The sequence below is a fragment of the Grampus griseus genome (assembly GCF_964374135.1).
Source record: "Grampus griseus genome assembly, chromosome: 3".
Classification (NCBI taxonomy): Eukaryota; Metazoa; Chordata; class Mammalia; order Artiodactyla; family Delphinidae; genus Grampus; species Grampus griseus.
The window spans coordinates 31,809,236-31,821,639 of NC_139019.1; the positions used below are offsets into that span (position 1 = coordinate 31,809,236).

At 42.0% G+C, this 12,404-nt stretch overlaps 1 protein-coding gene across 2 annotated transcripts in view; it reads left to right on the plus strand.

Annotated features, from left to right (window-relative positions):
- Positions 1 to 12,404, plus strand: part of OSMR (oncostatin M receptor) — a 56,099-nt gene that overhangs the window by 6,783 nt on the left and 36,912 nt on the right. For both annotated transcript variants that reach the window (XM_082652470.1, XM_082652471.1), the window contains exon 2: positions 7,874 to 7,959. In XM_082652470.1, coding sequence (XP_082508596.1) covers positions 7,887 to 7,959 — 73 coding nt within the window. In that variant the 5' untranslated portion in view covers positions 7,874 to 7,886. The remainder of the gene's footprint in view (positions 1 to 7,873; positions 7,960 to 12,404) is intronic.

A 12,404-nucleotide genomic window follows, 5' to 3' on the forward strand; every position in this document is an offset into this window, starting at 1 on the left:
ACTAAAATTTTAATAGATATTGCCAAATTGACCTTGTTAAAGTTGTGCTTTTTGACCATCGGTGAGTAGCAATGCCTACTTTTTCAAACTCTTACCCGTGCTAGGTATTAAGACCTTTTTAAGCTTTGCCAATTGGACACCACACAGACACACACAGAGATATACACAGCTACTGCTTTAATTTGTGTGTATTTAATTATTAGTGATAGTGTCCAGTTTTTCTTTTTTCTTTTTGGTTATTGATATTTCTTTCTTTTCTGTGAATTACATAATCATGTCATTTGCCAGTTTTTCTATAGAGTTTCTTGTCTTTTTCTTATTGATTTCTAAGATCTCTCTATATATTAGGGATAGTAACCTTTTGACATAAGTATTGAAACTGTTGTTCCCAGTTTGGTTTTGGACCTATTATATTACCAAAAATTTTCAATATTCATTTGATTGGTATAGCAGTCTTTACCTTTTTTTGCTTCTGGTTTCGTATCATGCTTGGACAGATTATACAAATATTCATCTATGTTTTATTCTAGTAATCTTTTTCCTCCATTTTTACTGAGATATAATTGACATACAACACTGTATAAGTTTCGGGTGTACACATAATGATTTAACTTACATACATCATGAAGTGATGATTACAGTAAGTTTAGTGAACATCATCTCATATAAATACATAATTAAAGAAATAGAGAAAATATCTTCCTTGTGATGAAAACTCTTAGGATTTACTCTCTTAATAACTCTCATATGTAACGTACATCACCATTAATTAACTTTATCATGCTGCACATTACATCCCTCATATTTATTTGTCTCAGAACTAGAAGTTTGTACCTTTTGCCTGCCTTCCTCTAATTCCCCCTCCCCCTACTCCCTGCCTCTGGTAGCTACAAATCTGATCTCTTTTTCTAATAGTTTGTTTTTGAAGTGTAATCGACCTACAACATTATGTTAGTTCCTAATACACAACATGGTGATTCAGTATTTCTATACATTTCCAATGATCGCCAGAAGTCTAGTCATCTGTCACCATACAAAGATATTACATAGTTATTGACTATATTCCCCACACTGTACATTTCATACCTGTGACTCATTTATTTTGTAATTGAAAGTTTATATACCTTAATCTCCCTCCCCTATTTCTCTCCTCCCCCCAACCCCGCCCCTCTGGCAACCACCTATTTGTTCTCTCTATCTACAACTTTGTTTCTGTTTAGTTATATTTGTTCATTTATTATAGTTTTTAGATTCCACATTATAGGTGAAATTACGTGGTATTTGTCTTTCTCTCTCTGACTTATTTCACTTATCATAATAACCTTTAGGTCCATTCATGTTGTTGCAAATGCCAAGATTGAATTCTTTTTTATGGCTAAGTAATATTCCATTGTGTACATATGCCACATCTTCTTTATCCATTTATCTTTTGATGGGCACACGGGTTGCTTCCATATCTTGACTATTGTAAATAATGCTGCAATGAACGTAGGGGTGCATACATCTTTTAAAATTAGTGTTTTCATTTGTTTCAGATAAATACCCAGAAGTGGAATTACTGGATCATATGGAGTTCTATTTTTAATTTTTTGAGGAACCTCCAAACTGTTTTCCATAGTGGCTGCACCAATTTACATTCCCATCAACAATGCAAGAGGGTTCCCTTTTCTTCACATCCTTGTCAGCATTTGCTATTTGTTGTATTTTGATGGTAGCCATTCTGACAGGTGTGAGGTGATAACTCACTGTGGTTTTGGTTTGCATTTCCCCGATAATTAGTGATGTTGAGCATCTTTTCATGTGCCTGTTGGCCATCTGTATGTCTTCTTTGGAAAAATGTCTGTTCAGGCCCTCTGACCATTTTTTAATTGGGTTGTTTGTTTTTTTGATGTTGAGTTTTATGAGTTCTCTGTTTATTCTAGTAAAGCTAATGGTCTTGCATTTACATCTTTGTTCATCTGGCTTTTATTTTGTTGAAGGAAATGAAGCAGTAGCAATAATGATCAAATTAACGTTAATTGGATTTACTGTGTGTATGTTCTCATAATCTTATTTGATCCTCATGGCAATTCTATGAGGTAGGTTATTTATTCTCATTTTACAGAAAAGAAAATCGAAGCCTAAATGGTTTAAGTAACTTGTCTATAGTCATATAGTTATTAAGTGCCAGGGGGGGATTAGGCCCTAAGTAGTCTTATGTCAGAGCAGCTGTACATAACTGTTACAGCTTCCTTTTCCCATACGTGTCCGGGTTGGTACATTGTTCCAGTACCATTTGGGTGAATAATGTATCTTTTCTCAAATGAAGTATCACCTTTAGCATTTACTAAATGCCTACATATTCTTTGGGTCCAGAATATTCCTTGGATCCAGGTTTTCCAGTTCTTTCTTTGACTTCACATACAACTTAGAGACTCAACTTTACTCCTATCTGGAATCACAGATTCCAAGAATCATTAACTAAACATTGCTGAAAAAAAGAAGATGAGCTGTGAGTCAATTCAGTCTCATAAATCAGGATTGACCTTACAAAACTAGTAGAAACACTTAAGTGGGTAGGTTTAGAGGGCGGGGAAGAAGTGCTTGAACCTTGCGCCTGCCTCCGAGTGATGGATACTTAAGGAGGAAGGGGTGGTGGAATTGGGGTGAAACCTTGTGGGTAATCAATCCTGTGCTGTAATGGTGGAGGCCCTTTCAAAGGGGCTCCGAAAGACAAATGGCAGGGCTCTTAAAAAAAAAAAAGAACAGAACCTGGAGGATGTGGGCATCCTCCATGAAGTGGCATGCAACTCTTTGTACTGCCACATAGAGCTCTTTTGCAAGGTACACACACGGATCCCGTGTCGTACTTGAACAGCTTCTTCTTTAAAATAGTATTTGCATATGACATCATTGGGGCATCCAGCCAATTTTGAAGAGTTGGGAAACACACCCATGTTCTTGGGAAGCAAGTGATCGATTAAACTGCTTCCCATGGGGATTATTTGCGGTGGGGAAACTTCTCAGGAATAAATATTTCAGTAATGACAGAACAAGAAGTACTGGTGAAGAGGGGCAGATTTTTCAAAAGCTGTGTTTTCATTTATTACACATGTAGTGGATATTTGAATATCCCTCAAGTGTAGTATTACACATGAGGGATATTCAAAGGCATCTTCTATTTGCAAAGAGACAAGATTTGAATGAGAAGTTCTACGAAAGGAGTGGGTAATTTTTCTTTCCTTTCCTCCCTTTTTCCTCCAGAGAAGGAATGTCAGTGAAAGACTATGAATTCGGCAACATTTGGCAACAGAAAATGTAGAAGGGCCTGAAAAAGAATCTATTTTAATTAAAATAAAATTGAGGGCTTCCCTGGTGGCGCAGTGGTTGAGAGTCCGCCTGCCGATGCGGGGGACACGGGTTCGTGTCCCGGTCTGGGAAGATCCCACATGCCGTGGAGCGGCTGGGCCCGTGAGCCATGGCCGCTGAGCCTGCGCGTCCGGAGCCTGTGCTCCGCAACGGGAGAGGCCACAACAGTGAGAGGCCCGGGTACCGCCAAAATAAATAAATAAATAAATAAATAAATAAATAATAAAATTGAAAGCAAGGAAGAGAGAATGCAAGAAAATTGGTACAAGTTTTTGTTCGTTTAACTGGATATTGACTGGGTAGCAACTGCGTTCTGGTACTGTGACAGACGTGGGGAGTAAGATGTAGACCTGTCCTCAAGCAGCTCATAGCCTGGGTAGGAAAAATGGAGATCTGAGAAATAAAAATCAAGAACAGATTTTGTCTGGATTTGTTAATCCCATAATCCTAATAACAGATACAAACTACTATATATAAAATAGATAAGCAACAAGGAATTACTGTGTAGCATAGGGAACTATATTCAATATCTTGTAATAACCTATAATAGAAAATAATCTCTCTCTATATATATACACACATAAACTTACTGTATGCCTGAAACTAACACAATATTGTAAATCAACTGTACTTCTTCTTTTCTTTTTTTCTTTTTGGCCGCACTGTGCACCTTGTGGGAATCTTAGTTTGCCGACCAGGGATTGAACCTGGGTCCCGGCAGTGAGAGTGCTGAGTCCTAACCACTGGACCGCCAGGGAATTCCCTCAACTATACCTCAATTTTAAAACACTGGGGGAAATTTTTTTTAAAAAGAGAGAGAACAGATTTGGGAAAGGACAATGTCATGCGGATGGGGCAGGAAAGTATTTTTCCTTTCTGAATTCTGCCACTTCGTACTTCCCAGACTTCCTTTTCTTACTGGAAAGTGGACGTGGCAATGCTCCTTGCTCATGGTCGTGGAGAGAGAAAGCCTGTTGAATGAATGCGAGAGCTGGGTAGCCTCTCTCGGCTCAGAAGCAGAGCTTCGGAGGAAAAACCAAACCCTGCCTGGTGCACCCTGAGCACCTGTAGGGGAACGTGCCAGCAGCCGCCTGATGCTGAGGGACTCACCAGCCCTCATCCTTGAGGTGATGGGGGAAAGCCTGGCCTCATCTTGGATTTTCATTTTGATCTGCATAAGGGGGAGTACTGTAGGGTGTAGAGCACCCCAGAGCTATGTGCTCGGACCTCTTTCTCTTTTCTGTCTGTACGCCCTCTTGGAGATCTTTCAGTCCTGTGGCTTTAAATACTATTTGTATGCACCAAGCATGCCTGGAGTTATACCCCCAGCCACGACCCCTCCCATGGTCCCTCCACATGATGTATCCAGCTAGCTACTTGACATCTCCACTTGGATATCAAGTGAGCATTTCAAATTGAGATGTCGCAGGTTGGGTCCTGCGACACTAGATCATTCTTCTGCTTCTCCATGAATGGTGATTCCATTTTCCCAGGGACTCAGGCCAAAATTCTTGGAGCCATCCACGACGTCTCACTTTGTCACCACCCCGCACACCCTGCCAGCTCTATCTTTAAAATCTCTCCCATTTCATCACCGTTCCCATGGCCACTGCCGTGCCCCCCGCCGGGTCTAAGCCAGCATCAGTCTCCCCTGGACTGTGGCCGTGACCTCCACCTGCACTGCCTCATGCTACTCTTGCCCCCTTCAATGTCTTCAATACAGGGTCCTTCCTGTACAACGTAAGGTAGACCGTGTTACTCCCTTGTTTAAAACTACCCAGTGGCTCCCATCTCAGAGTAGAAACCGACATCTCTAAAGCGTTTTCCCTGTCTGCTCTGCCTCGCCACATGCCCTGTGATTGCCCCGGTCGCTCACCTCCTCGCCCGTGCCAACACCCGGCTCCGTGTTGTTCCTTGACTATATGCCCAGCGCTCTGCCACCTCAGGATCTCTGCACAGGTCACTCCCTCACCTCCAGGCTTTTCACTCTGTTACCGGGGGTCTCACAGGGAAATAGCTGATGCACTCAGCGTCCGATAACTCGAGGAGGATTGACGTAGGAGGCGTGGAGGGGAACCACGTGGGCTGTGTAGCAGTCACCTGGGGCTTGGAAGAAGCTGGCCCAGAGCCCTTGGTGTCTGTGTTTTTCCAGCAGCATCAGGCTCTGTGCCTACAGGAAATCTATTCATAGGGCTTTTCCCAAAGTGGGTTCCACAGGGGTCTCTGGGAGGTTCTCCCATCTGCTGACTCTTGTTCTGCAGGTTTTGATGAACTGTTTTGATTTTAGGATTTCAGACAAGGCTAGGACTCGTAGTCCTTCTGCAAAAGGTCCTGAGGTGGTCTGGAGCCTGAAGTGTCGGGATGGTGGCTGCCCGGTCACAACACTGGAAATAAGCACTTTGCTCTGGGCAGGCAGTGACCACTGGGTCATGGCTACCACCTGTCCAGCATGTGTAAAACCACGCCCATCAGAACTGATGAAAGGAGAACCAGGAAATCTAAGTGGCTGCTGGAATGAAGGTCCTCAGCTTCACAACCTGCCGTGTGTGAGATGGTGGGAAAGGGCAGGGCTTCAGACAGGATTGTCCTGGTGATTCTCAAAGACTGTCCTGAGATACTCAGACCTTAGAAGTACATCCCTTGTAAATACTCTTGTCTTTCAGTTTTGTTATATGACAACTTGTATTCTTTAGTTTCTGGTTACCTTTAATTGGTAGGCGGCCTCTAACTTCTAGTTTTAAGTTTCTCTGCCCCGTGACTTGTTTAATTTTTGTGACATGTAAAATATTTGATTTACTAAAACTCCGCCTTTTTACAAACATCTTAAATAGCCCTTTCGTGCAGAGGACACGAGGCAGCGTGCATCTCACCCCCGGAATCACCTGCTTTTTTTTTTTTTAATTGGGGTATAGTTGTTTTACAATGTTGTGTTAGTTTCTACTATACAGCGAAGTGAATCAGCCATATGTACACATATATCCCCTCTTTTTTGGATTTCCTGGAATCACCTGCTTTTGAATTGCAGGGATGAGCTCTCCTCATGGTGGTGGCTCCTGTGTTCCTTGGGTGACGTAAGTGCCAGGAGGATGGGACCCTGTGCTGTAGACCAGGATGGGATGGATATTTGAATGAACAGTGAGTGTCAGACACTTCACTGTGCCATTTTCCTTTGCCTCCCCTTTGGTTCTCAGCAGAAGATCTTTTCTCTTGAGTCAGTTTTCCCCCCGCTTTGATATGCAATTGTAATAAGAACCTATCTGAAGTTGCCAGTAGAGACTTCAGTGCGGTATTGACCTGTTGCCAAAAATTGAAGTAGTAGAAAGCAGTGCGTAAGGAATCAGGAAGTAAAGCTGTCACTTGAAGACTTGTGCTCCTACGTAAGCAGGTTTGACCACCCCAAAGTAATTGAACGGTTTGGTTTACCCTCTTCCTGTCTTCACTGTCGTCCCCATTTCTTGTAAAATGCCATTTAAAGGAAATAAATGGAGGGTGTGGGCAGTGAAAATGAATGATCTGGTTCATGGAATTTTGAGCTTTTGATGAAGCCCAAGGGGACTAGATGGGGGCAAAAGATGACTTTGAATTTTTCTTTGCTTCTCTCCATGATAAGTCAGAGTTTGAAGTAGAAAAGTGAAATTCAGTACTTCCCCTGACTAAACGTTTCTTATGAAATGAACATATTAGCCTCCTTGAGGCCATCCAGGCTTATTCTGTGTGCCCTCGGATTGTCCAATGGTCTGAGGACCTGATGAGTCAGTGAAGCTCTTTGACCTGTAGTTCACAACCCTATTCTAAGACAAGGAAAACCGGAAATTATCTTGAACAATGAAACTCTGCCTGTCTTCGTCGGTGCCAAGTGCTCATTTCTCTCAGGTGACATTTTAAGGAGGGAGACAGGGCAGAGTGGCGATGACTCCCCCATGAGGAATTCATTCAGATGTAGCTCTTCTGAGACTGTGACCGTTTTTTTAATATTTAACTTTTGTTTCTCTGCTTTATCTTTCTTCACCAACCTTTGCTGGGTTTGAAGACATTGGTGGATCGTTATCTATTGCCACAGACTCAGTGGCACATCTGGGAACAGCTGCTCTGGGCTGGGGCGTGGCCGGCTGCTGGCTGACCGAGGCTGGCCCCTGCTGGAGCCACTCAGGGGCTCCGCTCTGCCTCAGGTTTCTTGTCCTCCTCCTGGGTCTAACAGAATAGCCCAGAAATGCTCTTTTCATGCCAAAGGTGGAAACACAAAAGAGCAAGCAGAAATACATAAAGTCTCTTGAGGCCTAGGCTCCAAGCGGGCATACCATCACTTCTGCCTCATTTACGGGCCAAAGCAAGTCAGATGGAGCAGGGAGATTGCCTCACTGTGGGGCGAGGGGGGACTCCAAATTCACAGTGACGGGGGTATGGACATGAGGGGGAGAGAAGAGCGGGAACCTTAATGCCATCGTCTTCCTCAGTTGGTTCAAAGAAACTTGCTCACAGCTAAAATTAAATAAAATTTCCCTTCTTTGCAATTTACCTTTTTCAGAAAACCAGAACCTATGGCTCTCTTTGCAGTTTTTCAGACAACATTCCTCTTGGCATTGCTGTCCTTGAGAACTTACGAAAGTGAAGGTAAGAAGTGGAAAGAACAGTAAAAAAAAAAAAAAAAAAAAAAAAAATCACCTAGGGGAAAATAAACAAGGTGACAGGTACTTTGGAGAAAAATCAACAGGTCATTTTTCTTTGAAAATTACTTGAAATTGGTAAGTAGCAGTGATTACCTTAGTCATGAGCTTCCTCATCTTGATGGCTCATTTTAGTAAGCTATACCTTAACCTTGATTTCCCGGTCAGTGGAGTAAACTATGCCTTAACCTTGATTTCCCGGTCAGTGGAGTAAGCTATACCTTAACCTTGATTTCCTGGTCAGTGGAGTAAGCTATACCTTAACGTTGATTTCCTGGTCAATGGAGTAAGCTATACCTTAACCTTGATTTCCTGGTCAATGGAGTAAGCTATACCTTAACCTTCATTTCCCGGTCAATGGAGTAAGCTATACCTTAACCTTCATTTCCGGGTCAATGGTAACTTGTCAGTGAATCTAATCCCAGAGAATGTCATGATCAATATATGGTCCATGGCCATTGCCAGAGGAGTTCCTTCTAAACTTGCTGGGTAGAGATGGGTTATGTGTCCAGTGTCGGCTGCAAGGTTAGAGCAAGTTGGGCTGTGCCACAACTGCGTTCGTTGAGAGGCTGTTACCTGCAAGATAATATGCTAAGTGCTGAAATGCTGTTTATGGGTAAAGAAATAGTATTTGTCTCTTAGCTACTCGCACAGCGAAGGTATTTGGCCATAAATCAACTTTGTAAATAAAGTCAGTAAGAATTCAACACCATTAAAATGTTTATGTGTATTTTATCACTTTGAGCCAGTTTGAAGACAGATTCAAACTTGAGAGAGTTTCTATGGGTGTATAAAGTTTGTGTTGCCTTTACCTGTATTTTATAAAGCTTTACCTTTTCCTCTTTCTGCATTTATTCTTTGCTGTATACTCCCTTTGTAACAGAGGGTACAGGCATATGCTCTTAGTAATTACTCACACAATTCCTGTCCATGGATTCATGAAAATGATGTTTGCAAGAAATGTCCATAGAAGTTATCCATTTCCCTTGAAACTCTGTGATAAGCTATTTGGAAATAAAAGGAAAATTTTGCTCTGATAAGAGCTCAATTCTCCGTCTGATATTCTTGAGGTCTGGGTTTAGTTTTTTATGAGGTTCAGGGCACATGAGAAGGTGCTACTTTTATGGGTTCTTAAAAATCACAGTTTGATTGTTGGTTTCTTCCATAATCTGGAGCTGAAAGGTGGAAATTAGGGGGACTCCTCTTTTGTAGTATCGATACCCCTCACTCCATCGATCTTACTTGCTAAAATCTAGGCATGACACACTGGGGCTGAGTGGGTGGTCTGTACCATAAGAATGTCTAGGCTCAGTTAGAGCTCCTGATTCCCAGACAGACCCAGGGCCCCAACTCCAGGCTCTCCAGAGAAGCCAGGTGTTTAACCCAGGTGTTTAACCCTAAGCTTTTGGCCCAGCTCACTTCCTTAGTGAAGTCTCCATATCTGATCTGACAACTGTTTACTGTGAGCCTTCTACTTACAAGGGACTCTGCTCTCAGGGCAAGCTCTGTTGCTCACCCTTTCAGCTTCCTTTATTTAGATCCGACTTGCATTTACCTGTTTTTCTCTCCACCAGTCTTTGTTTCTGCTTCCAGCTTTCTCAGCTAAGCATACCCGCTTTGTGAAGTGATCCTGCTTTGTCCTCACCCTAACTGCTTGGATTTCTTGTCTCGATTTCTGCTGCATCTGACCCAGTACCGACTAAATGTCCACTCAAACCACTGGGCTTCTCACTCAATCACTCAGCCAGGCTCAGGCCTGAGACTCCCTTTCAGGTAACCTAGCTTCTCCTGTCCAATGAGACAGAGCCCAGGCTCACTTCCTGTCGGCCCTGGGCTCACTCTCCATCAGCCAGAGATCATGACTAGCATTTGGATGTATTTTCTTCCAGTCTCTTGTGCGCATGTTTGCACAGACAGAGAAAGAGATATAAACGTGTAGGGTTTTTTTAATAGAGGTAAAATTATACTATATGTACACCGGGAGTATTTATACTATACATACTTTAATAAGTGTATATAGTATAAAGTTTATATATAAAGTATACTTGTTGAAGTATAACTAGTGTAAAGTATACATACTTATTACAGTATATATAGTATAAAGTATATATATTATATGTAATATAAGTATATATACTAGGAAGTTATACTATATATACTTATTAAAGTGTATACAGGTAAATTATTAAACAAGTGAAGTATATATACTTTAATAAGTTTACTTTTGTATATACTTATCAAAATAATTAATACAATATATGACGAGAGTTTTTACCTTTGATGTTAAAAGTTTTTCTAGAAATAACATATTTAATGGCTGCATGGTATCCCATCTTACGAATGGGCCATGGTTTATTTCCTTAAAGAGTGTTGTTGGGACCAGACAGAGAAACAGGTTGGGGAACATAGGAGGACAGTCTGTGACTAGAGCTAGGTCTGTCTGATTCCAAGCCTGCCCTTTTTGGCCACACGCCGGTACAGCGTTATAAATTAAAGAGTTGGGCCAAGAGCCCTGGGTTCTGGTTGGGTTGTGTGGCCTTGGGAAAGTCACTCCCCTTTTCTTAGTTTCAATTTCCTCATCCTCAATTTCCTTTATCTCTCTGACTTTCCCTTGGCATTGCCTGCTATTTCCCAAGGATGTTCTAAATTGCTTTCCACCCAGTTATTTCCGACTGCTGTCTCTCGAGTACCTGAGTCACTCAACACTCACCAAGAGCATGTGTCAATATAAAGAATTCCCCTTTTGTCTAAAGCATCATATGGCAGCCTTCTAGAGCTTCCAGAAGTAAAGTTGATACTTGTAGGTGACTCACTCATTCAGCAACCAGCCACGGAGTGTCTATACCGTAAGAGGTACGTTACGGTCTTGGTTCCAGTGTGCTGAGTAAGACTCAGTTCCACCCGTTTTCAGCTCACAGTCTGTGGAGAGACAAACACAGAACAGGCTATGACAGCACGCTGAGATCAGGGCTCACACGCTGGGTGGGAAAAGCAGCCCTGGGGAGAAGAGAGTGCCAGGAAGGACGAATTATTAGTGAGGCGCTGCTGGTCAGGCAGGCACTTGATATCATGGTGATGCTGGATCTCTGTCATTTGAGATCTGCATCTGCTGCGGGTAAGACGTCATGCCAAGTTCTGGGGACAAGAGTTCGTTCAAAGGTGCATAAGCCTCTGCCTCTGTCCTCCAGGAAATTTGAATCTAGAGTGAGACTGACAGCAACGAACAACCATACAGGCAAGATGAAATGAGGGCTAGGAAAGGTGGGGTGACTCTGCATGCACCCTGCTTCCCTGGTGCTGATGGCTACACGGCTACTAAAACAACCTCCCCCCCGTTCCATAAGGGATCTGCCCTTTCATCTCTCCCCATCTCCCTCTAGTTCACTGTATTAGGCTTGGAAGACACAGGTTTAGAGAGAGAATGAATAACAGCTGTTGCCTCTAACTAGAGAATTGAGACATTTTATTCACAAAGGAGATAAAACCTCTAGCCAAATAACAATAGAATATGACCACCATGTTTGGGCTTTGAGCATTCAGGAATTCCAACTTACTTCATTTACCTTTGAGTGAATAGGGCCTGATACATGATTCACTCTGCCCAAACTCGTTAAGAATCAGAATGCCAATTTATTAACTTTCAGTGGGGAATAAAACTGGAAAGATAACTGGGGCTCAGCCTTTTGGTGTAAATTTAGAAGACTAAATTATGCATTCTGCAGTGTCATTGTAGTGAAGTGAACCAGATATCTTAATATTTCTTTTAAAATCTAGCATATTAAGCTCAATATAAAAAAAACCAAACAACCCAATCCAAAAATGGGCAGAAGATCTAAATAGACATTTCTCCAAAGAAGACATACAGATTGCCAACAAACGCACAAAAGGATGCTCAACATCACTAATTATCAGAGAAATGCAAATCAAAACTACAGTGAGGTATCACTTCACACAGGTCAGAATGGCCATCATCAAAAAGTCTACAAACAATAAATGCTGTAGAGGGTGTGGAGAAAAGGGAACCCTCTTGCACTGTTGGTGGGAATGTAAATTGATACTGCCACTATGGAGAACAGTATGGAGGTTCCTTAAAAAACTAAAAATAGAATTACCATATGACCCAGCAATCCCACTACTGGGCATATACCCTGAATTCAAAAAGAGTCATGGACCACAATGTTCACTGCAGCTCTATTTACAATAGCCAGGACATGGAAGCAACCTAAATGTCCATCAACAGATGAATGGATAAAGAAGATGTGGTATATATACACACTGGAATATTACTCAGCCATAAAAAGAAATGAAATTGAGTTATTTGTAGTGAGGTGGATGGACCTAGAGTGTGTCATACAGAGTGAAGTAAGTCAGAAAGAGAAAAACAAATACCAT